Genomic DNA, 25516 nt, shown 5'->3' with positions numbered 1-25516 from the left:
AACGATGTAAAAAAGAAAAAAAAGTCGCCTCAAACGCCTTGGCAGAGCATGCAGATGACTTGGGTCACAGGATTGATTGGGATAACGCCAAGATATTAGAAAAAGAAAGAAATTTGAGTCAAGACACCACTTGGAATCTCTCCTAATCCAAATTGACAGATAGCACCCTCAACCGGAATGACGGAACCCTCCCCCCAATCTACACGCGCTGCTTACATCATATTTCAAAGCCATATAAACATTGTATCGCACGCCCTTGATTTCATTGTGAAGAAGGCTCCCGTCAGGGGAGCCGAAACGTCTTTTCTTGTATCCATTCAGTGGTCGGTGTCCTTCTTTTTACCCTTCTTCATGATGCCTCGCGACTTCGTAGCACTTAAAGATGAATTGCTTGGAAGAAATAGCACTACCCCTACACAAAACACTTCGACCCCACCCCGAAGAAGCGGAAACGGGAAGAGCAGCCAGCTCACACAGTCACTTCAAATCCGACACCGCAACGAGCAACCGCGCAGCCCACTGCACCGCAGGGAGTCATACCCGTCCAATATGCCACTCTCCAGAAGGTAGAAGAGGTAGTAGCAAAAGCTACTCAGAGCCTTCAGACATCCCTACAAGCTACTATGCAGCAACAACTCACAGCTATACAACAGTCAGCGGCCCAACAACAATTCGCAACTCAACAACAACACTCTAACACTCAGTTGGCGGAACGCATCATGAGACTAGAGGAACGCATGCTAGCACTGGAAGCTCACCAAAGCCGGCGCCCCAAGAAAACAGCTATTCAGACCCTACCAGAATTGCCAGATTCTCTGGGCTCCCCAGAACCCCATCTTGTGCACGCATCACCACCCCTTGATAACCAAGATGGCTCCTCCTCAACATATATGCAGTAAGCGCGGGGGCTCCCCAGGCGAAACCACGGTGTGGCAGTGGAATTGCCGGGGCTACAAGAACAAGTATGGATCACTGATACAATACATCGCTACATCAACAAGACCACCTGAAATCATCGCACTGCAAGAAACGAACACACACGTTCGCCTACCCGGGTACGTCAATTATAGCACCGATACAGGGAGCAGCCTTCACACCCTGGTCAGTAAAAAGCAAGTGGCCTTTCAACACCATCTCCAGCAATCCGAACCGCTTGCCATTCTGCTCGAAATTATCCCACAGGTAACAAAGAAAAAGGGTCCCATGTTTGTTCTAAACGTCTACTGTCGGCCGAAAAGCGCGCCACCGGTCCTAAAACTGGTTTCGGAGCAAGCCACGCGCGCAGCAGGCAACCAACCGCTTCTAATTGTGGGCGACTTTAATGCAGCCCACTACCCTCTGGGGTTATACGTACACCAACCCCAGGGGAAACATGCTTCACAAAGTTATTGAGGACATGGATCTCACGCTCGTCAACTATCCAAGGAATAGCACGAGGCTCGGCACAAGTGTTCAAAGAGACACGAACCCCAACTTAGCCCTCACCAGAAGTATCCCCCAAGCTTGCTGGACCAATCTGAAGGAGTACCTAGGCAGTGACCACGCGCTGCTAGCCACCGCTCTCCATGGGCTCGAATACAAAGCCAGGATAAGCACGGCTCGCCTCACGGATTGTAACAAGTTGCGGGAGATAAGAGAAGAAAGAGCTGCGAACGAACAGAGCCAACAGCTTCAGTCAATTAGGGACTGGATCACTCAGCTTCACCAGGATGTGAAGGCGCACACCAAAATGCTTGAAACATCCACCACCACTCCAAGCATCGACGCTCGCTTGCTCCTTATGTGGGAAGCCCGGCGTAGCCTGATGAAGCGTTGGAAAAGGCAAAGAATAAATCGCAAGCTCAAGAGGCGAATAGCACTACTCACACAAGAGGCCGCGGAATACGCTACCACGCTAGGCCGAGAGAACTGGCTATCCCTCTGCGACAGCTTGAGAGGAAGACTGAGTACTTCCAAGACGTGGAAGTTATTGAGGTATTTACTCAACCCGGCCAGCAGCAAAACGCTATCCCACCACAATATGGCCCGAGTAATTCACCAATTGCCTGGAAACGAGGCGGACCTCCTTTTGACTCTCAAAGCCCAGTACTTCCCCACACAGACATCGGAGCCTCTGCCACCCTACACCGGCGCCACTAACGAGCTCCTAGATTAGGACATTTATCTACATGAGGTATTAGTGGTGATAATGGGCTTGAGTCGCCACACAGCCCCGGAAATGGACCAAATTACCAATAAGGCACTTGTAAATCTTGACAGCCCCTCGCTAGTAGAGCTTACCGCTCATTGTAACGAAGTATGGAGGAAAGGAAAGCTTCCCGAGGACTGGAAAATAGCCGAGGTTCGTCTGATACCGAAGCCAGGCAAGCCACCACCCATTGAGAACCTACGACCGATCTCCCTCACTTCGTGTGTAGGAAAGCTCCTAGAGCACATCGTTCTCAACCGGCTAAAACCATTCCTGAAGGATTCGGGGAAACTTCCAACAACGATGATAGGATTCCGTCCACACCTCTCAACTCAAGACATCCTACTTCAGCTGAAAGAGGAGGTGATTGTACCAGCGACACGCAACTCCCCCACGGCTATCCTGACCTTAGATCTTAAAGGGGCGTTCGATAACGTCAAGCACACAGCAATCTTACAGAGGCTAAACGCGCTGGGCTTTGGGGCCAAGACGTACTCCTATATCAGAGATTTCCTCGCAGATAGAAAAGCCATCCTAAAGGTCGGGAACAAAGCCACAAACCCCTTCCTACTGGGCGGGCGCGGCACACCACAGGGCGCAGTGTTATCCCCTCTCCTGTTAAATATCGCCCTAATAGGCCTACCGCCGCTCCTCGATAACATCCCAGGGATCCGGCATGGCCTATATGCCGACGACATTACCATCTGGTCGTCCACAGGGTCCATCGGGGAAATGGAGAACCACTTGCAGGAAGCTGCAGACGTGGTGATCGACTATGCTAAGTCATGAGGGCTCAGCTGCGCCCCCCAAAAGTCGGAGCTACTCCTGGTCTCACCGTGAAAGAAGCACACATCCGACTCACCCACTATCAACATACAACTGGAGGGACACACCATCGTTCCGTCTCAGAGCGTAAAGATATTGGGAATGGTTTTCCAGTCGGATCGCACCAATACAATATTAATTCAAAAGCTTAAGAATACAACAGCGCAACTTGCGCACATGATCCGGCGAATAACAACCAAGACAAGAGGCATGGGGGAGGCGGACACGCTTCGGCTTGTCCAAGCCTTCGTCGTGTCTCGAATAACTTACGCTATTCCATACGCACTACTCAACGAGACGGAACTGAAGAAAATCAACACAATGATCAGAAAGGCATATAAGCAGGTGATGGGCCTGCCAACCTGTACGTCCACAGAACGCCTACTACGACTAGGTGTGCACAACACGGCCGAGGAGCTGATCGATGCACCTTTATCCAGTCAGCGAACAAGGCTGGCGGTTACGGAAGCAGGGAGGTCCATTCTCTTACGCCTGGGGCTATTTGCCCCTCTGAGCCATCCGCCGCGTCAGACTGTGAGCTCACCCCATGCCATCCGGAGAAACATCACCGTACGTCCTCTACCTCGCAATATGCACCCAGTGCACCAGGCAGAGCGAAGGGAGGCCCGCGCCCTGGCCATACAGATGCGATACGGGACTTTACCCTCTACAGCCTACACGGACGCGGCTTCTTACTCCAGACGCGCAGCCACAACAGCCACTGTAGTCGTCAACACAGAACATCGGAGCAGCATTTCGCTCACACGAAACAATCCCCTCCAAGCCGAGGAAGCGGCCATAGCCCTCGCGCTCACCCAAACAGAGGTTGAAGTCATAGTGACCGACTCCCAACAGGCGTGCCGCAACTTTGCTAGCGGCAAAATTCATACCACTACGCTCCGGGTCTTCAATCAAAAGCCGCCAACGAGATCAGTCATGATCATCTGGGCGCCAGCTCATCAAGGCATTCCTGGCAATGAGGTCGCCAACCACGTGGCTCGAGATCTGACCCACTGAGCCGATGCCGAAGAATCTGAACCCGAGCGCATGCACCCTCTAGTCTCTTACCAAGACATCACACAACACTACAAGGTAACCCGCAGAACATATGCACCCCCACACAAGTCACTACCTAGAGAGCAGGAGCGATTCCTCCGAGCTATACAGGTTAATACATTCGCGCACCCAACCAAAAATCACGTCATAGACCCTACAGAATTCTCTCCGCAATGCCACTTCTGCGCAGAGCCCGGGTCCCTCAGGCACATAGTAGGGGGTTGCAGAGCAGCACCATTAAATCCTCCGAACCCTTACCCCACTAACGAGCTTTGGGAGAGAGCCTTGGCCAGCTCCGACCTCGAGGATCAGCAACGGCTGATTGCGAGGGCCCAGGATGCGGCCCGAGCTCAAGGCATTCTGGAATGAGGACGCCTCTCCAAAGCTTCATTCACCGAATAAAAATGTTTATTCTCTCTCTCTGGACGCGCACGCGCGCCGCTGCTCTAGCGGCCCTCTCGACAGTAGGCACCGCGTCGGAAGACGGCCCGTCGATGTGGCTTGACACGCGCTCCCATAGTCCGCGTGCGTTTGCTCACGGGTGTACATGGATTTGCCTCACCATGAAATTGCTGGCTATATATATATATATATATGGTTACATGTAGCAGGAGCCCAATACTATGTACAATTTATTTACAAGGAAGCTAACGGAAGGCCAAAATGGCCACGCTATACCAAGCGGGCGCACGTCGTCTTCTTCCTCCTTAGTGCAGCCTCACTCTGGCAGCTGTTCCGTAGCATCACGCCCGGCGGTAGAAGCACCATCCCCGTGCTTATTCTAAACATCCATGGTGAAAGGTTTCTGGTATGGCTTTAGTCTCGCCGCGTGAACGATGTCACTTGCAGCCGACGATGACGCTGACAGGTCGGCGGGGATGACTTCATACGTGACATAGGTCACTTGTCGCACCACATGGTATGGGCCAGTGTAGCGCGACAGCAGCTTTTCAGAAAGGCCCACACGTCGAACGGGTGACCAGAGAAGCACCAGAGAACCCCGAGTAAAGTGCACGTCGCGATGGTGGCAATCATAAAGATGTCTCTGATGTTCCTGTGAGGCCTCGAGACGGGTGCGGGTGAGCTGGCGCGCGTGGTCGCCGTGTGCGATCGCGTCGCGGGTGTATTCATTGGTTGAACGTGTGGCCGAGGGCAACAAAGTGTCCAAGGGCAACGCGGGTTCTTGGCCATATAGGAGATAAAATGGTGAATAGCCGGCGGTGTCGTGACACGATGAATTATACGTGAACGTCAAATACGGTAAATGAAGATCCAAGTCGTGGTGGTGGGTCGCAACGTGCTTTGAAATCATGTCGGTGATGGTCCCGTTGAGGCGCTCCGTGAGGCCGTTGGTCTGTGGGTGGTAGGACGTGCTGAACTGGTGCTTTGTCGAGCAGGAGCGGTTGATGTTCTCGACGACTGCCGACAGAAAGCTGCGGCCATGGTCATTGAGTAATTGACGCGGAGCACCATGCAATAAAATAATGTCATAGAGCAGAAAGTCAGCAACGTCAGTAGCACAACTTGTCGGAAGGTCTCTGGTGATTGCGTACCGCGTAGCATAATCAGTAGCGACGGCGACCCATTTATATCTGGAGCCCGAGAGAGGAAACAGTCCAAGAAGGTCTAGACTAACACGCAAAAAGGGTTCCGGTGGGATGTCGATCGGCGGGAGACATCCAGCTGGAGGTGTGGAGGGCTTCTTCCGGAGCTGACAGGGCTCACACGCGGCAGCGTAGTGCCGCACGGAGCGGGCGAGACCCGGCCAAAAGAGTCGACGGCGTATGCGGTCGTATGTGCGCGAGACGCCCAAGTGTCCAGCCAAGGAAGCGTCGTGAAGCTGTTGGAGGACAGTAGAACGCAGGTGTGATGGAATTACGAGTAGAAGGTCAGGGCCGTGTGGATCGAGATTTCGGCGGTATAATGTCCCCTCCTTAAGGAGAAACATCCTGAGAGAGGCGTCGCCAGGCGTTGACTCCAGATGGTCGATGAGGGCTCGTGATGAAGGATCGCGGCGTTGCTCGTTGCTGATTTCAAGCAACCGGGACACAGAGAAAATGCAAGTGATGGCGTCCGCATAAGCCGGTTCGTCGACGGGGTAGCGGGACAAACAATCGGCATCCTGGTGCAAGCGTCTCGTCTTATATACCACGGAGAAGGTAAATTCTTGCAGGCGTAATGCCCAGTGAGCGAGTCGTCCCGCGGGGTCCTTGAGTGAGGATAGCCAGCAGAGCGCGTCGTGATCAGTGATGACACAGAAGGGGTGTCCGTACATGTATAGACGAAACTTCGCAACAGCCCACAGAATAGCGAGGCACTCGCGCTCTGTGATTGAATAATTGCGCTCAGCGGGTGATAGAAGTCGGCTGGCATAGGCTATAACGCGGTCATGTCCACGCTGGCGTTGTGCTAACACTGCTCTTATGCCGTGACCACTGGCATCAGTTCGAACTTCCGATGACGATGAGGGGTCAGAGTGGTCCAGAATCGGAGGCGTGGTAAGGAGAGTAGAGAGCTGCGAGAAAGATGCGGCATGGTCAGATCCCCAAGAAAGTGGTGCGCCTTTCTTCAAGAGGTCGGTAAGGCGACGTGCGATAGTCGCAAAATCCTTCACAAAGCACCGGAAATAAGCGCACAGCCCTACGAAACTATGAACGTCCTTGGTAGACTTCGGAATAGGAAAGTTCGTAACGGCGCGAATTTTGTCCGGATCAGGTCGCACGCCTCTGGCGTCCACGAGGTGTGCAAGGACGATGATTTGGCGGCGAGCGAAGTGACATTTTGACGAGTTCAACTGGAGACCGGCACGGCGGAACACGTCAAGAATCGCTTGAAAGACGGTCTATATGCGTGCCAAATGTGGGCGAATAAACGACGACGTCGTCCAGATACCACAAACAGGTGGACCACATGAACCCCTGAAGCAAAGAGTCCATCATTCGTTCGAAGGTGACGGGCGTGTTGCAGAGACCGAAAGGCATCACCTTGAACTGATAAAGGCCGTCAGGGGTAATAAATGCAGTCTTCTCTCGGTTCATGTCGTCGACGGATATCTGCCATTAGCCGGACCGTAAGTCGATAGAAGAAAAATAGGTGGCACCGTAGAAGCAGTCCAGAACGTCAATACGTCGCAAAGGGTACACGTCCTTTTTTGTGATTTTGTTCAGATGGCGATAATCTACACAAAAACGCCACGTTCCATCCTTCTTTTTGACAAGTACGACGGGAGAAGCCCAGGGACTAAAGGAAGGCTCGATAATGTATTTTGCAAGTATCCTTTTGACTTCCTGTTGGATAACAACTCGTTCGGACGCAGAAGCACGATATGGACTTCGGCGAATAGGGTTCGCCTCGCCAATGTTTATGCGATGGGTCACGACGGACGTTTGACCTAAGGGTCGATTGTCAAAGTAAAAAATGTCGCGATAGCCGTCAAGAACGCGGCAAAGGGCTTCAGCTTGAACAGGTGTAAGGTCAGATGAAACCATCTTCTCACTGTCGACGTCAGCACCGTGCGATAACGTCACGGTATGGGCTGAGCTGTGACGATCTTCCTCTGTGAATGGCTCGATCTCATCCTGCAAGAGCTAATTATAGCCAATGCAATCCGCTTAGGCAGAACTTGCATGGTTAGTGCGAAATTGACAAGGGGAAGGCAGGTGCGGTTGCCAGTAATTGTCAGCACAGTGTGCGGCATGGTAACACCATGTGTAAGTATAATTGCAGGAATTGGTGCGACCACGTATTTACCGTCAGGTACAGCTCGTGAGGACAACAAGTCGACGTGTGTCACAGATTGAGGTGGCAAGCGAATAAAATCCATGCAGCTCACACGGCTTGGAGGCGGGTCCACAGGGTCGGCAAGAAGTGGCAAGTCAAGGCGAAGTGAGCCGGTCGAACAGTCAATGAGGGCCGAATGATTGGCAAGGTAATCCAGGCCGAGAATAAGTTCGTGAGGGCAATGCTCGATGAGGGTGAAGAGAATGACGGTTTGTCTGTCAGCAATGGTGAGTCGGGCAGAGCACATGCCAACTATAGCGCCGTCAGCGACTTGTACCAATCGGTTCGGGGCAGGCGTCAGAACTTTCTTGAGCCGACGGCGAAGAGCAGCGCCCGTTATGGACACATACGCCCCAGTGTCAATCAACGCGCACACAGGAACATTGTCGACGAGAACGTCCAAAAGATTCTTGTTCGTGGGTAAGGTGAAGCGAGGGTTTTGTGCCAATGTCGTCTTTGCAGGTTCACCTCCAGAAGCTGCACTGTCTAGTTTTCCGGTCGGAGGTGCGGGGAGTAGGTCGGAGAAGGAGCACGGCGTGATGGGGGTGAACGAGATTAAAGACGGGAGGGAGAAGGCGAGCGGGAGAAGCGGGGTCCTGTCAAAGGTGTCGCAGGGTCAGATGTTGGAGCGGGCATAGAAGGGGCGAAGGAAAGGAACGCGCTAGAGGGGTGAGGGTGGTAATAAGGAGAATAGCGCATTAGAGAAGTGCATCGGCTGCGACAATGACGAGCGACATGTCCAATGCGTCGGCAATTAAAACAGATCGGCTTGTTGTCCTACGGTTCGCCATTCGCTGGAGTTGCGTTGTCCGTAAGAGGAGTAAGAAGAGCGCGGTGGGGACGTGCGTGGAGAAAGAGGTTCCGAGCGTATGGAACGAATGGATTGCAGGCCGACGTTGGACAACTCTTGACAGACGACGGCCTGGATCAAGGAGATTGTCACCGGGGAATGTTCAGGTGATGGGAATGAAGGGGCCGCCGGTTGTGCCGCTTCGACCTCACGGCGAATGATGCGGGTCAAGTAGTATCATCGCGACGGCTGGTGGAAGAGGTCGTCGCAGGATGACGTAGCAGCTGTGTTGGGAAGTCGCGTGATGTGCTGGGATACGCGGCGGCTTTTAGCATGCTCAAGACGGCGACACTCCTTGAGGATCGCATCGATGCTGGCGACGTTCGTAAACACGAGTAAATTGAAGGCGTCGTCGGCAATGCGTTTCAGGACGTGACTAACCTTATCGTCCTCAGACATGGTCGAGTCAGCCTTCGCACAAAGGGCCAAGACGTCGAGAATGTACTACACGCAGGACTCGGTCGACGTTGTGTGCACGTATGGCAAGGACTTTCTTGGCATTGACTTGGCGACCGAATGGATTGCCAAAAAGGTCGCGGAGCTTCTCTTTGAAGAAGTCCCAGCTCGAGATCTTCTAGTCGTGAGTCAGGAACCATGCAAGTGGAGCTCCGTCGAGGTAGAAAAGAACGTTCGCAAGTATAACAGTCGGATCCCACCTGTGACTGGTGCTGACACTTTCGTATAAGCGGAGCCAGTCGTCAACATCAGGACTGCCGACTCCGTTGAAAACATCAGGATTCCGAGGAGGGGAGGGGGGGGGGGGGGAATAGCGACGTAGGTCGGGGCTGCAGGCGGAGACGGTTGCGTAGATGAAGTGCCGCCAGCAGGAGCCAAAGTTGCACTGTCGCCGTTGCGACCGCTGCCAAGCTCCATGACCGGTACGGGGATCGTCCACGTCCAGCAAATTAATGTCACGTGTAGCTGGAGCCCAATACTACATGCAATTTATTTACAAGGAAGCTAACGGAAGGCCAAAATGGCGACGCTATATCAAGCGGGCGCACGTCGCCGGCTCCCTCCTCACTGCAGCCTCACTGTGGCGGCTGTTCCATAGCAATACATACATACACATTTATATATATATATATATATATATATATATATATATATATATATATATATATATATATATATATATACCAGAAAAAGGCAATTCTGGGTCACGGTAAATGCAGGCCATTGATGTTTCGGATGGGGTCCGGCCTTCCTGACAATCATATATATATGAATGTGTATATATATATATATATATATATATATATATATATATATATATATATATATATATACACAAAGCATGTTACATTTACTCTCCTGATAACGACAGTGTCTGTGAAAACTGCAATTGCGCAATGTTCCCTGCACTGCTGAATTATCGTTCACTGCTACTAACCGCCATTGTGACTCGTCTTTTTCTTAACAGAAATTGGGCACCGTCCACGCAGCCAAGCTTGTCGCGATTTCTCTTTTGTATTGTCGAATGTGCGAAGTGCAGTTAGTAAACGTGAGGCTCTTGCATCTATTTTTTATTGGTGTGCCGCTGACGTGGTTGTACTGACAGAGACTTGATTGACCGATAAAATTCTTAGCGAAGAGCTGTTCCACTGTGACAAAAATTACGCTGTTCACCGTTATGACCGCGATCTCATATGAAGCGGTGATGTTTTAATTGCCGTCGCCGACAACATAGTGTCTTATAGGATTTCACTTGCATCATCTTTAGAATTGGTTTGTGTCCATATTGTTATGAACCATCAAAACACATTGCTTTGTGCGTGTTATCGGCTTCCAAGTGCACCATCTACTTTTTGCTATGAACTGCGTGACACTCTGAATTTTCTTATTTCAGAATTTCCACAATAACCGTTATTCCTTTTAGGCAATTTTATTTTTCCTAGAATTAGGTGGTCTTCAATATCGCCCTTCGTCGTTGATACGTGCGCCGAAAGTCAATCTTTCCTTAACTTGTGCCTAAATTGTAGTCTAAGGCAACTTGTTCTAGGCCTACTAGAGCTGGCATTACTTCATCTAACACTCTAGACTTGATCCTTGTCACTGATCCAAGCTTAGTACATTCTTTAACTTGTTTCTCCAGAACAAGCAATCAATTTTTTTACATCTTTTAACAGGCCCCTTTATGTGTGAGAAGAATGATGCAAAATTTGTCAGAGATTTATCAGAGGTTATGCCTCCGCAGGGGCGTCTGCGTCAGCAGGCGTTTGGTGGGTTGCGACACCACGTACACGAGCACACGAGGGTTGGACCCTCCCGCGTGTAGCCCTGCGCGGCTTAGCCGTGTCTGTGGAAAGGGGGATCCTGGGGGTTGAGCTGATGCTGGGTGTTTGGACCTTTAAGGCCTCCCGGCGGATGCAACACATCCCTTTGGCCTGTGCTTCACATAGACGGCACCTCCGGACTGACCCACCCGGGGGAAATTGGTAGTTGCCTTTTCCTGTCCCCCTCTCCATTCTGCGTCTATCTCTCTTCCTTTCAATCTTTGCTGTCTTCTGCTCTCTTCTATTTACTTCCGACTTTCCTGGCAGTGAGGGTTACCCTTGGTGGTCAACCTTGGGTACTCCAGATTGGATTATAGTAGCACCGAACAACTGGCGAGGGCTTGTCTTACTCGTCAGACTTGCTCCGTCCCCATGTTGGGCTCGATGGTGGGCGGTTGGCGCTGCTGCCGAACTCAAGACCCCTATATTGCTTCTAGTAAACCACTTTCCCTTGATCGCCCTCTAAAAAGAGGGCGCACCAATGGAATGTTTTCATTCTCTTTGAAGAACAATCAAGAACATTTCCCCAAGTAGCAAGTAATCCACAGTGAAGGCAACAAGAGCGTGCGTAAATTCTCCCCCTTCTTTGTGGCGAAATGCCTCGCAAACACTATAGGACCTGGCTACAAAGCTACAAAGATGTCGAATGGAGACCTGCTCCTTGAATTGATGGATAAAACACAACACGATAAAATTAATGACTTGAAATGCATTGATCATGTAGCATCACTGTGTCGGCACATCGAACCATGAACACGAGCCGTGGAGTAATCTCTGAAGACGACTTCTTTGACCTTAGTAATGAAGAGTTGCTTGAAGGTTTCCAGGACCACAATGTGATCAAAGTAGAAAGAATCCTAATCGGCAGGAACAATGAACAACTTCCAACAAAGCACATAGTCTTAACCTTTGGTACCAGTCTACTGCCTAGTACATTGGATGCAGGCTATATCAAAGTACGTGTTATTCTACGTACTTTCTAAGTACGTAGAATAACACGTGTTATTCTACGTATTATTGTACGTGTTATTCTACGTGTTATTCTAAGTAGGTAAATTCTCGATGGCGCTTTAAGTACCAGAGGTATGGACATGAATCCCAGATTTGCCGAGGAAGGCAGACTTGCGCAAAATGCAGCTCGAACGACCATCCATCAGACACTTGCGACTCATCTCCACATTGCATGAACTGTGATGGAAGCCATGCAGCCTACTCTAGAACATGCCCTAAATGGAAGAAAGAAAAAGAAATCATTGCATTAAAGTCGAAGAAAATGTAACATTCCACGAAGGAAGGAAACGTCTGTCATATTTAGATCACATAAGCTTTTCCGAGGTGGCGCGATGGCGGGCAGCGTCACAACTCCCTCGGGAGTCTACCGCGGTCACTGATAGCGGCCCTGTAATCACTCCGCCTGCCCCCCTGGTGGCTGCAGCAAGTGCTCCTCCATCAACATCGAAGGTGAACCTGCCGACTCCGGTCTCGCAGGTCCCAAAGCTATTCCGAACTCCACGGCCTGGGACGCGAGTTTCAGCGCCTAGTTCACGATCCTCCAGCGCTTTAGAGAAGGTTATGGAGGTCGATCAAAAATCCCCGGCATCATCGACGCCGAAAGATCTGCGCTCTCGGGAGCGCGCTAGGAGAGAGAAAATTCCTGTAACTGCTCAAGGAAAGGGACCGGTAACCTAAACGGTTACGTCCCATACAAAAATGCTTCCTTACTTTCTTTAGAACTTTTATCAACTTCCTATCAACTTTAGTAACATCCTATTGACTTTTACTTTTTAGTAACCTTTGTCAAAAGAAAGTTGGTTACTTCTTTTCTAACTTCAGTATGTAAAAAGAAAGTTACTAGAAAGGTAAGACACACTATTTAAACTTTTTAGAAACACCATTCAATAGGAAGTCAATAAAAATAATTATGTTCTTAGAGTACGTAACCCAAGTTACCAAAGATGCATGAATATTGTTAAATCAGGTTATAATTATTCAGTGGACATGGCTGGTGCAAGACAGTCTTGTTTTATGCACAGGTGTAAATTTCCTCAATTTTCAATCAACTTTCTAGTAACACTGGTTGCTACAAAGTTGTTAAAAATGATTTAGTGGGAAATGAACAGATAATATCATCTCAACTTTATATGAATATGCAAAGACTGGCTGATTTAAAAAAAATGTTTTTTTGCACAGTAACTGTTTTCCAAATTTTTAATCAACTTCCTAGTAACAGATCATAGTAGGATGTTCATAGAAAAATATTGCTTCTAATACCGGACGCTAAGAGGAAATACGGTCTCACGAATTCAAGTTGAGGGCACGTATTCTCGAAAACACGACAGCTAGCGCCATGGGAAGCGTGTATATGAGCGGTGATCATGAATTCGGGTTCAGTAGGTGTCAAAGAAGCCCGTAGGCCATACACCATTGCAAGCAGATGGAGCTGCACGGACGGCGCGCTGATCGGCTCGTGTTCGCCAACTAAAGCGGGAGACACACGGTCGGACGCCGGGTGTCCGACCCGGCGTCCGACGCGCCGAAACGGCAGCCCGAATCGAGGTGTTCAGCCGCGCGGAAGCGCCGGATCGGACGTCCGGCGTGCGACAAGCCGGGCAGATGTCCGACGCGTCCGACAACTGCACCGTCGTCTGGCCGCAGCCAATGACAGCGCGGCTGGCATGTGACGTTCTCTGACGTTCCCTCCACAGAGGCGGTGCTGGTTGGCCGGTTTCTCGCAGTTTTTTTTTTCCTTGCCTGCTGCAGTTTGTTTCCGACATGAAATAGTTACCAGTTCAGTAAAATTATCTGGAACGTGTGCCTGTTATGCAAACCAGCGCCTAGTACACTAGCACTAAGCTACTGGCGAGATCGGGAGCCGAGCCGCGAGGGCATTTTGCGAGCAGACATCACACACCGACCGTCTGAGCGAGGCCGCTCGGTTCACTTGCACGTTTGCCCTTCGCAACGACTGCGTCGAGTAAACCAATTGTATTTAATTACGGCCGACCTTATGTACACAGTGCTAAGTGTTTTGGCAAAAATAAGCACTCTTCGACGAGCTCGCCTGGATCGCAAGCGCCGTTGGCCGCAGCGTCCGTCTAGCTATGCCTACCGGCCCTATGGGCACCCTGTAATGCAGTTTGCCTGTACAAGTCGCGCCACCTGGCAGCGGCGGTGAGCATCCACGGGTAGGCCGTCACCGTCATTTCACCAGTGGCCGCGGTGCGCTCAGGCGCGCCTGCAAGCCTGCTTTTCCAATTTTCCAATAGATTCCCCGCGGCCTCTTGGCAGCTCCTTTGTGAGAAGTGTGAACAAAAAGAACAAGCGCAGATACTGCTGCGTTAAGAACTGTCACAACCGCGAAGGGGATGTCGGCATCAAATTGTGCCGCTTCCCTTCGAAACCGGGGGAAGCAACCCGGCGGCTGAAGTGGATCGTCGCGGTTCGTGTCGGTCTTGCGAATTTCTGCTAAACGAACTAAGACGTAAGTGCAAAAACAAGAAAAAGAAATGAAAAACAGCCAGGAGCGGCATCTGTACAAAGACACAATAAAGCGTCAACTGCATTAAAATGCGTGAACTGATTCCAGCTGTTGTAAATCAGTTTTGATAGTTGTTTAGCTCTTCCTGCTCCAAAACAAACTCGCAGTGGTTGTTAGGTGTCAAATCTAGCTTCGTAAGCGCTCCGTGCTGGAGCTTTGCATGCGCTTGCTTCCTCCTGCGCCAAGATCAAGACGCGAATGCTGGTACCGAGCTCATTCGTGCCGATGTTTTCTCGCGCTTGGAACAACAGAACTAAGGTTGGAGTACACTGCAGAACACGACGAGTATTCGAAAATTAGCATTTCCCTCGCGCACACAAGAGCATATTTGTTCAATATTCACGTTGTTTAGTCTCAGCTGATTGCTCTCTATGATTCTTCAGCGGTAATACCTTCTGACATTCGAGCCCGAACGACAATACCAGAATATGCTCGAGGCACTTCGTCAACGGAGAAAAAAGCACTTACTGCCAATTCGCCAAAACCTCTACAATGTGAGGTGCAAGGCACCCTCCAAGTAAGGAAGCGACAAATGACAGTTCAAAGACGTCCACGGCCATGTTTGCTCACTTAAGTGGCATAAAATAATGGTTTTTAAACGCACTTCGAAATCGACGTCGTAAGCATACTGACTTTGTTGTGAAAAATACTTCGCTACCTGCGGTGGTTGTTTAGTGGCTACGGTGTTGGGCTGCTGAGCACGAGGTCGCGGGAATAAATCCCGGCCACCGCAGCGAAATTTCGATGGGGTCGAAATACTAAAACACGTCTGTAATTAGATTTAGGGCCACGTTAAAGAACCCCAGGCGGTCCAAATTATTCCGGAGTCTCCCACCACGGCGTGCCTCCTAATAAGATCGTGGTTTTGGCACCTAAAACACCACAATTTAATTTAAGCACCTCACTGGGATGTCCGTGCTGTTTACTTCTTTGACACGGTATACGTGGTTGTAGTAAAAGATTTCACGTCCTTTCTCAAGCGTCGGTAATCCAAAATGGGCCTCGACGTTTTCGATTGCCTTAAAACCGCAATTTAGAACGTCCGAAAGCTTTCAAACGAGTGCCGCAAAAGCATGCCTCCGTAGCAGCGGCCGCCTCGGTGTTTCGCGCAACTGACACGGTGGCGCTGACGGCTGAGCCGATCGCCGCGCAGCCTGACCATTGCAGGGAGCCCATTGCTGACTTTAGTGGAGCCGTCAGTGGACAACGCGCCGTCATGAAGTGTTCTGTCACTCGCAGGGGCATAATTTTATCGACAGTGTTAGCGTAAAGCGAAGCAGTGTTGTGCAGAGCTGTTTATATTGCGTTTCTCGACGTGAATATGAACTCAAGCTGGGGAGCTGGATGTGGGCGGAGCTTACGCGCCGCTCAATCTTTCGGATGCACGCCATGTGCGCACAGCGTGGGCCCTCGCCCCCCCCCCCCCGGATTGTCGTATCACGCATGCCGGAGCATGCAGCGCCGCACGTCGGATCGGACACCGAATCGCACCGCGTGTGTCTGTATAGCTCGCTCATGATTCGGCTTAAGCCCCTGTATATTCTTTATAAATGAGGAAGCCTACCTAGGCCCTGTAAACCCAACGTTTGGGGCCTAAATGTCCGCCTCCCAGCTACGGCTTCCTTTGAGTGACAAACTTTGATCTCGAAGGCCGTGCTTTTGCAACCTGCATGCACCTGAAGCAATTGCGAATCTTGAAGGCAACATCCTCTGTACCCGTTAGACGAAGGAGCGTTTGCCAAGTCTTGAAAGGTAAGCAAGTTTGGCGCTTTCGCGCACTCTTGAAGCTTATGATTTACGTAATGAGCGTTGTGTAACTAGCTAGAGCAAAGCGCTTTCCTATCGTATGTTAGCCATGTTGCTGTGCACATTTAGCAAGCAATTTCACGAAAGCTTCCTCTGATGTTACAGCGTACTTGCATTCTGCTACCCGCCTTGATTGCTATGCCTGAATGGGCACACAATTATGAAAACACATTGAAAGTTGGTGTTCGATCGGTAGTTTCCTGGCAAGAAGTTATTCGCTATATAGGCATTCCCGCAAGTACAGTACATGTGTAATGTATACGTCGATGTATCATAGGCTTCGCGCGTTGACACACGATTGTTATGTTTGACGCTTAAGCAGATAAAAGCTTGTATGAAGATTTTTGTATGTATTTAGTTAGGTTTGGAGGTCCGCGTCGCGAGAACCTGTGTGTATTATTTATGTTCTTGAGTCTCTTCGCGTGTTTGTCTTCTATATTACAGAGCGGATATAGGCCAATATTACAATAACGAGGTTCATTTTTAATCTAGACATTTCAATCAGACGCTGGCCTTTAAGAAAGATAGACCAACCAAATCTCAATAACCAGATGTCAGCTCTTGCAATCTTAGGTTACGGCAGTGCATAATGATTTAAAGACTGCGATTTTGTAGCGATACTTACCCCTCGATTCTATATCACTCTTCTCGCCCACCGCTAACGGCCGGCAGTTGCAGTACGTAGCATGGGCCGGGGCGTCGGTCAGACTAATAACGAATAGCAAAAAGGAATACCATCGCTACAAAATCGCGGTCTTTAAATTATTACGCAAATTTTGTGCACAATGAGATGTTATAAACACACCTTGCATGTACATGAAAAAAAGGTTAACAACAGAGATAACATATAGGCATGGGCACATATAGGTGTCAATGAAGTACTCGAGCCTCTTTCTGCCTACAGAAAAAGAAGTTGTCTCCTCGAGGGCATGGCTTCTTGTACTAATGAACCTCTGAGGGAAGGTTTTCGCTGATCCCTATTTTTGATATCTAAATGCTTATGTGGCATGTACAAACTGCTTGCATCAATTTCTCATTGGGGTGAGCTGTCTAAAATTTAATTTTCAGTAATAATTGCAATAATTAACTCTTTTCACCTGTCTTCTAATGACTAAAGTTCTATGCTTCTACATTGACAAACCTTAGTTTGATGAGGCCCATTATACAGGGCTTTCTAAATAGAAGGTATCAGTACCTATTAAAGACTATGCTAACTATGAAAATGCTGCTTGTGTATGTGGTTTATTCACTCTGTCAGACAAAATCTTTACACCCAAGTGCAGTCAGTAAATTGAAAACTGCATGTCTGCAAGGGAAAGTCAGAATTGTATTTGAAGACAATTGCATCTTGTTTAATAGTTCTCGAGCACTTGTGCGTCACTAATCGAACACAGCTTGGCCCAATACTCGATGAGGCTTGAAACTTTCAATGTCTGCTTATCACTAAAACAGCACCAGATCTCACTCTGTGTCAAGGGGCGGCACACATTTGCTTAGTTCTAGGCAGATGCATGTCTTGCTTTCGCATTTAAGTTCCCAATACTTTCTAGTCTTACGTAAAAGTACACAGCTCAGTACGATGCATGTATGATATACGTAAGGCTGCTTTGGTCTTTAAACCGAATCAACAAGAAACAGATACTTCCGTTTTTGCAAACCTTACCCTACTTCCTAACCATTCCTTGATCCAACGTCTATAAAATGAATCTGTGTTTGTTGTATTGTTTCACAGGTAGACATCGGTTACGGTGTATATGTCGAAAAGGGCCTGCTGAAGAGACTGTGCCTGGGTGCTAACAACTCAGGCTTTCACTTCGCGGAGGGCCTCCTTAAAGCTCCTTTTTCAATAGAAGACGTTGAAGGGAGGTGCTTCTTTGGGCGACTGTCAAATGCCTTCCACGGAAGGATCCGTTGGATTCCAAGAAGGTCAACACCATACTAGGTATGTGTGTCACAAAGAAGCATGTTAATATTATTTGTGCAGTTTTCAACAAAACTCCGTTCATGGCAATTTCAGTGCTATCTTAGGGTATACTCCTTTCTTTCCTGCTAAAATAGCTATTAACCTGATTATTATAGCATATTATAATGCAAGCTTTGCCACCATAACTAGAAAATGTTCATTACTGTTGGCATATGTATTTTTGTGATAGAGGCCCTGCTCATATGAATGCACTGATAATATAATATCCTGTCTTGTGGAAAGCTAACATGTTTAGTAACAAGCTCACTTTGACAATGTCTGCCTGCAGAGCAAAGGCATTTTCTAATCTTGCTGTAGAACGTCCATAATGCCTGTTCAACTGCTTACATGTTGCTTGTATCATTTCGTGGTTCTTAAGTGCAACACAAAAATCAACTCTTCTATGTACCTGTGCCCAAGCAAAGCTGCAGCACAGTTCTGACTGGCACCCTGCCTTTCCTAAGATAATTCACACATGAAACTTCCATGTACTGGTCACAATACGAATATCGAAGTTCATTAAACTGAAGTTGATTTACAGCTTTTGTTTGTAGATGACAATTGGTATGATAGAGTATGTTTCGTGCATCTGTTGGTGTTACGCACATCCATCACGCTCCCAGCTCTAATGCACTAATTCAGTCATTTCATGCATTTTAGGACTTTGCAAAAAACGGGTGGAGAAGTTTAGAGCTCACAGGGTTGAAAACTTGTCTCTTGTGCACTTCCTTTTTAAGAAACCGATGCATGGTGTTTTGCAATGTCACTGTAGCAAAACTAATATATTGCCTTTTTTCTTCTCTTTTCTAGACTACACAACACAACATTTCAGCCTACTTCCAGGGCAGCTGGAGAACTCGTCTTCATTACTAGCCCTGGGACATTAAATGGATGTGTTCCAGCACAAATGTAAACCTGTCTTCTTCTGTTGCATGCCACACCTAGCCACTTGGCAACCACTATTCCCCACAGACAGATAGTCGAGAGGATGTTACTAGCAAGTCGTTAAGATATATAAAAATGGTTAATAAATAGTCGCTGCACAGTTTTTAGGAAGCAAATAAAAATTTTATTCAGAGATAATCAAAGCCCATTTTCCCAATATATAATCGCAAAAGTAATTACCTCTGGATAAAATTTTTATGTACTTCGTAAAAACTGTGAAGCGACTATTTATTAACCACCTTTACACATCCTAACGACTTCCTAGTAACATCCCGTCAACTATCTGGCGAATAGTCGACAGGATGTTACTAGCAAGTTGTTAGGATGTATAAACGTGGTCAATAAATAGTCGCTTCACAGTTGACACTTTCTAACGACATAAGATAAGAAACAGTCGGTAAGAATTCTATCGATATTTTATATCTATACTTTCAATTCAATATCGGTGGCCCAAAGTCGGTAGGAGGTTACTAGGAAGTTGTTACGGTGTCTAAAGACGGTTTATAGAATGTCGATAGGTTCTAGTAACATTTGTCTAAAGACGGTTTATGAAATGTGACTAAAAATTTTTGTAAGGAACCGCCCTTGTATACATATCCATCTATCTTTCCCACGTGCTCTTGAACACAGACAACAAAAATCTTCCTCAATATGGCTACCCAAATAATTCAGTGCAATGCCTGGGGCCTATTTCGCAATATAGATGACGTCAAAGATCTACTAGAGGAATATCAGCAATGTCTGTTCTGTGTTCAAGAAACACATTTAAAGTCTACACATCAGAACTTCTTAAAACAGTACATAATTTTCCGTAAAGCTAGAAATAAAGGCTATTCTTCAAGTGGTGTGGCAATCACAGCCCAAAAGTCAGTAGCATGCCAGCATGTATCACTCCAAAGTTCATTTGAAGCAGTGGCTGTTCGGGCTATATTGTTCAACCAACATATAGCTATTCGCTCTCTATATTTACCGCCTGATGAAAGGTTTGACATTGCAGAATTTGAAAAACTGATTGACCAGCTTCCCGAATCCTATATAATATTCGGAGACTTCAATGCTCACAGCACGTTCTAGGGTGACTCAAGATGTGATGCGAGAGCACGGGCAATTGAAAAGTTCCTTCTTTCATCTGGAGCCTGTCCATTTAACAAGACAGACAACTTTTTATAGTCCTACCCACAACACGTATTCGTGTATAGACTTAGCCATAGGGTCAGCATCACTTCTTCCATACCTGGAATGGAGAGTTATCAGTAATCCATATGGGAGCGATCATTTCCCAGTACTCCTAGAAACAACAAAGTGGCACCAGCTTACCCCAAAAAGTGGAACATTCATAGTCCAGAATGGTCAAAGTTCAGAAATATATGTAAACTGTGCGTGGAAGACGTGGACCACCTCGGTGTAGAGGAACTGGCCAGCTACATCACTGAACATATCCTCTGTTCTGCTAAAAACTGCATACCTCAGTCCTGCACAGATAAAGTCAATCCAAAGCCGTGGTGGAACAAATACTGCGGAACTCCAAAGAAACGCCAGAACAAAGCATGGAGTAGATTTTCACGCTATCCAACCACAGAAAACCTAATAGAATTTAAGCGGTGCAAAGCAAATGGACGCCGTATCCGCCGAATATCCAAAAGAGAAAGCTGGACACGCTACATATCCGCAATAAACTCATACACGGATGTTAGCAAAGTATATAATAGGGTACGTAAACTAAAAGGACGACATCCAAATCCTTGGATGTCGTCGACATCCAAATCCTTGGAAATGGCTCTGGTGAGCCAATAGAAGACCAAGCAAACACTCTTGGCGTGCACTTTGAGAGAGTATCAAGTTCGGAAAATTATTCTGAAACTTTCTTAAAGCATAAAAGAATAGCTGAAAATATTTCTCTGCTTCCAAACAAGTCATCAGAAGGGTACAATAGACTGTTAACATTCCATGAACTCAAGCTTGCCCTAGGCACTTGTGGTAGCTCGGCTCCAGGTTCTGACGCAATAACTTATGAAATAATCAACAATCTACCTTATGAGACCCTAAACTGCTTTCAGGCCTTTACAATAAGACATTTGCTACTGGTCATATACCCTCATCTTGGAAAGAAGCAATAGTCCTACCTATACTCAAACACGGAAAGACCCTTCCTTAGTTAACAGTTATAGACCAATTGCACTCACTAGCTGCTTACTCAAGGAATTTGAAAAATGATTAACCTTCGCCTTGTGTTTTTTTGGAATATAATGGTAAATTGGACCCTCGCCAATCTGGCTTCCGAAGAGCGAGGTCTGCAACCGATAAACTTGTTCTCCTTGAATCATATATACGTGATAGATTTGTACACAGCCAATAGTGTCTATCTATTATGCAAAATAGAAGTGAGGCGTGCAGACAGGACACAAGAGTAGAGAAGTGGACAACACGAACGCCGACTATCAACTGAAGGGAGCACTGAGGCGAAAAAAGAAAAAAAAAGACACAAAACTCATCTGCGCATGCTCAGGAATGGCAACGCCACGTGTCAATCGGGTACACGTGCCGGTCTACGTGAGAGATAACTGTTAAGGCCCTTAATCTCTTCCTTATTTAATGTAATCGAAGGTTGACTCACGCACGCACTTCCGCCATTATAGATATACCATGCCTCTACCATAAGACGCGTATCTTCATTCTTATGCCTGTACAATATCGCGCATTCATCCAACTCTGGCGTGCAGTTACAATCTCGACCATGTAGCTTAAGATTAGAAGGCGATCCACCGGTTAACGACCTTTTTTTTTCTCATGTTGTATATTTGTTAGATAAAGTTTCTACACTATGAATCCTGTATTGACTGCAGGCAAGTGCTTTATATCAGGAACAGATCTGTGTGGCCCCATTCAGATGCTCCCGCAACCCTTCTTCAAAGGCCTAATGCTAAATATGCCACCGCACATAGGAGATGAATTTGTCTCAGTGAAAATTTAGAAAAGTCTTCGTTTTAAAATGGTAGACGTTATCAAGATCAAAGGCAACTACACGCTGCTAAGGTAAACATCCACAAGGTGTGTTCTGGGTCGAGAAAAAAGTGTACCTAACATATTTGTAACCACGTGCATACCTCTACGTTTTCAGTTACTACAGACGTAAAACTAATAACTAAACAATTATAGCAGATGCGTTTAACTTACTGGAATAGGAGTAATTAAACGGATCACCTCAGCCGCTTGCCTTGGTGGGAATATTTTAGCTTTCATCATTTCGAGGAGTGAAAGGGAGTGAAATTATGGGGTTAATCTATGATCTAAGACCTCTACAATGAAGTAGGAATGCAATAGCGGACCCGGTTCCGCAACTATCCTCTAAAAAGCATAGTGGCGCCACGATGTGCTGACATACCGTGTACTGCACCAATTTCTGTATGAACTTTATAAAACTGCTGGTATAAGAATGATAACTTCCGTAATTTTTTTTAGTGTAGAGCCCCGCTACACACAGCAAAATTACGGGAGTATTAGTAGAATTCTCAGCACACAGTACAGTGATGGCATTCACAGTCTACTCACTGAAGGTCTATTTCCCAGAAAGTAAATTTCAGGAAACAGATTAGGTCGACGGAGTATGAGGCATTTTGTCATTCCACAATCAATCTGTTGTAGAGTCAAAATATAGTCTGGCCCCTTTTCCACTCCTTTAGCTACAGTCAGAGTATGTAATCTTAAAGAAACGAAGCTCACTGCAAAAAAAAAAGAAACAATTCTCACCAAAGTTCCTAATGATCAGGAAGGCAAGTGTGATTCCCGCGGCAACGAAGAACACAGCTCCCATGGTGCCACCCATGCAGAAAACACTGCATGGGCCTCTCGTACTACCCTCGTATTCGTCGCTGCTGGGCGTGCGGTCACCGATGAATCGCGTTCCCATCCTGCGTTTGCAAGCCATACAACGTCCGTATAAGTTGTGAGTTTATTGTTCACAGCTTACAGGAGAAATTTGAAGTTTTGGAAAAACTAATCAATCAAGGCAAACACTACGAAATACTGTTGCGTGGAGAAAAATGTACAGCATTGTTCATAAAGTTTCCTTTTAGTGAGGCGCTGTATATGTTTCGATCCAGGGTATTCGGAAGTGCGATTCTCTGTACATTATAAAATTGTAAGTAATGAACCTACAACCGGCAGCTCACTATAGTTCTTGTATCAAATTCGATGTGCCAACAGAATTTACAGCAAGCCTGTCTCGTGGTAGCCAGTAGAGACGTTGTACAGAACATTTAAGAAATGTGGTCGATAAATATATCCACCATTTCAGGAAATACGATCACCGCTCCACGTGAACAAGCACTGAAAGAATGTTCTGAGAAATCTTATTATCTCAGGCTCGCACCTTGCTTATAAGGTTCGCCTTTCCTCGGAAACCTCAAGGCACAACACAAGTCCCTGGGTACAGTGCACGGCGCGCATACTTGATAGCTAAAACATCTTTAGATGCACATGGAGCGCGCGACGTCTATTGTAGTCTTTTTCCAGCCTGCTTATCGCACGATACATGCACCTCGTGATACACGGCCAACTCGTCAAAACCTTAACTCTTCTCCATTAGTAGAATACAAATAATTTTTTAACTAAGACATTAGTAACTCAAAAGAGAAGTATTTTCTGAAGATATTCAGCAGGGCGTATACTATGGAAGCAGCACCCCCTCCCCCTAGTATTACCTTTCCGTGATTGCACACTGGACCGTTCGTTTATTCCCCGATTGATGTGCTTACTTCTTTCTACGTGCGTATTGCCAACCACTGAAGAACTGACAAAGAATAGGCGCGCTTCTGCATACGGTGTGTCCGGATTTCACAGTACCGCTTGCGCCGTGAAGATTATCTAAGATGCACTGAGATGCAACGTTTCGTGTTTCATTGAGGATGTCGCAAGTCATCGCACTTTATCAGCATAATTATAGCAATGGCAGGCCAAACTCACGAGTATTCCGTTTGTGGCAAGTCTTGCACAATGTCCCTGCACGAAGAAGCACTTATTAATACACGAAACCCTATGCGGCAAAATGTACACGTCAAGAAAGAAGCCTTTCTCTAATATACGCACATGGGACCTTGTTGAAGGTTCATGGTGGCTGGGTTGCTTCGGTTCGCCAGGTTGACGTGTAAAGTAAGGCACTTGAAAATTTTATCATCAAATAAGGAACGTCGTCGTCGTCTTCTTAATGCGGCTTACCCCGGCGATATGTTTGCTTGCAGGTTTGCGTCCAAGAGTGGCTCATGTCCACTATTGCATATTGGCCAGAAATTGCGTGATTTAAGAGATGCATTTCACGAGACTAAACCGAAGAACTATTAAGAAAGTTTGAAATGCGAAAAATATTGAAATTAGATATAATAAAGCATTTGGCAATAAATCATTCTTATTCGATTATATGTCGCTAGGCATCAACAGAACTGGGTGATGATCGTGTCCTCTCCAGGGCATCTGCCGAGAATGAGCTGGCATGAGGAAAGTAAATTCAAAGTATTTTTCAAATATTTTGTGCTTTTATAGAGTGAGCAAATCTTAGAGGCACTGAGACTGGTATGAATAACACAGAATGAATGTAGCTATAGTCAGGATTAAATCTTGATGAATAGGTGGACAATGTCTGCGTATTTTCTGTGCTTTATTTTTTTTTGCAAAGATAATTTTCGCGTGTTTTTCTTGTCAATACGCAGCTTATTTTCTGCGTTTCTTTATACCGGTTGTTGAAAATTAGGCTTTTAGTTTTCTTAAAATTTGGCACTGGGAGGCACGCGAAAGACACCTCTCCAGATAAGTTATGTAGACACGGGGACACAAAATGAGATGATAAATCTGGCTGTCAGCAGCCAAATTGACAAAAAAAAATGAATAATATATTTTTTGTTCACGGCAGTAAGTGGGTATGTTTGTACTGAAAAGTTATAGGCAGTAGTGTTTCTACAGATTTTGAGTTGGAAGAATCCTTCCGGCGTATTTTTCCTCCGAGATATCCGACTCCAGTTTTTAACTGTCGTTTACACGATTACGCATGCAAGAGCTTGAGAATCGGCGCAAAGCTCCTCCCTGATGTGACGCGGCTGTTTGGTGCGGCGTTCAGTTTGACAACAGGGCGGAGGAATGGGCAAAATGATAATTTTTCACATTCCCCTCTCGCTTGGTGCAATCAAGATGTGACAGCGCGATGCGCCGTGCAGTTCTCGCACTTGATTTCAATAAATCTTACAGCACTTGGAAATCAGCAATCACTTTATTTGCGTAGTCCTAGCAAGGACCATGCCCG

General features: G+C 47.2%; 1 protein-coding gene across 16 annotated transcripts in view; it reads right to left on the bottom strand.

Moving 5' to 3' along the window:
* LOC135908735 (uncharacterized) overlaps positions 1-24446 on the bottom strand; it is a 1076237-nt gene extending 1051791 nt beyond the window's left edge. For all 16 annotated transcript variants that reach the window (XM_070529152.1, XM_070529157.1, XM_070529150.1 and 13 more), the window contains exons 1-3: positions 24313-24446; positions 24190-24225; positions 22975-23135 (exon numbers count right to left, since the gene is read on the bottom strand). In XM_070529152.1, coding sequence (XP_070385253.1) covers positions 22975-23135; positions 24190-24225; positions 24313-24335 — 220 coding nt within the window. In that variant the 5' untranslated portion in view covers positions 24336-24446. The remainder of the gene's footprint in view (positions 1-22974; positions 23136-24189; positions 24226-24312) is intronic.
* Between the last annotated feature and the right edge of the window lie 1070 nt (positions 24447-25516).

Source organism: Dermacentor albipictus, unplaced genomic scaffold (assembly GCF_038994185.2).
Source record: "Dermacentor albipictus isolate Rhodes 1998 colony unplaced genomic scaffold, USDA_Dalb.pri_finalv2 scaffold_18, whole genome shotgun sequence".
In the NCBI taxonomy this organism is placed as follows: Eukaryota; Metazoa; Arthropoda; class Arachnida; order Ixodida; family Ixodidae; genus Dermacentor; species Dermacentor albipictus.
Note: the sequence above shows the minus strand (reverse complement) of the source record. Positions and strands in the feature narration are given on the sequence as shown.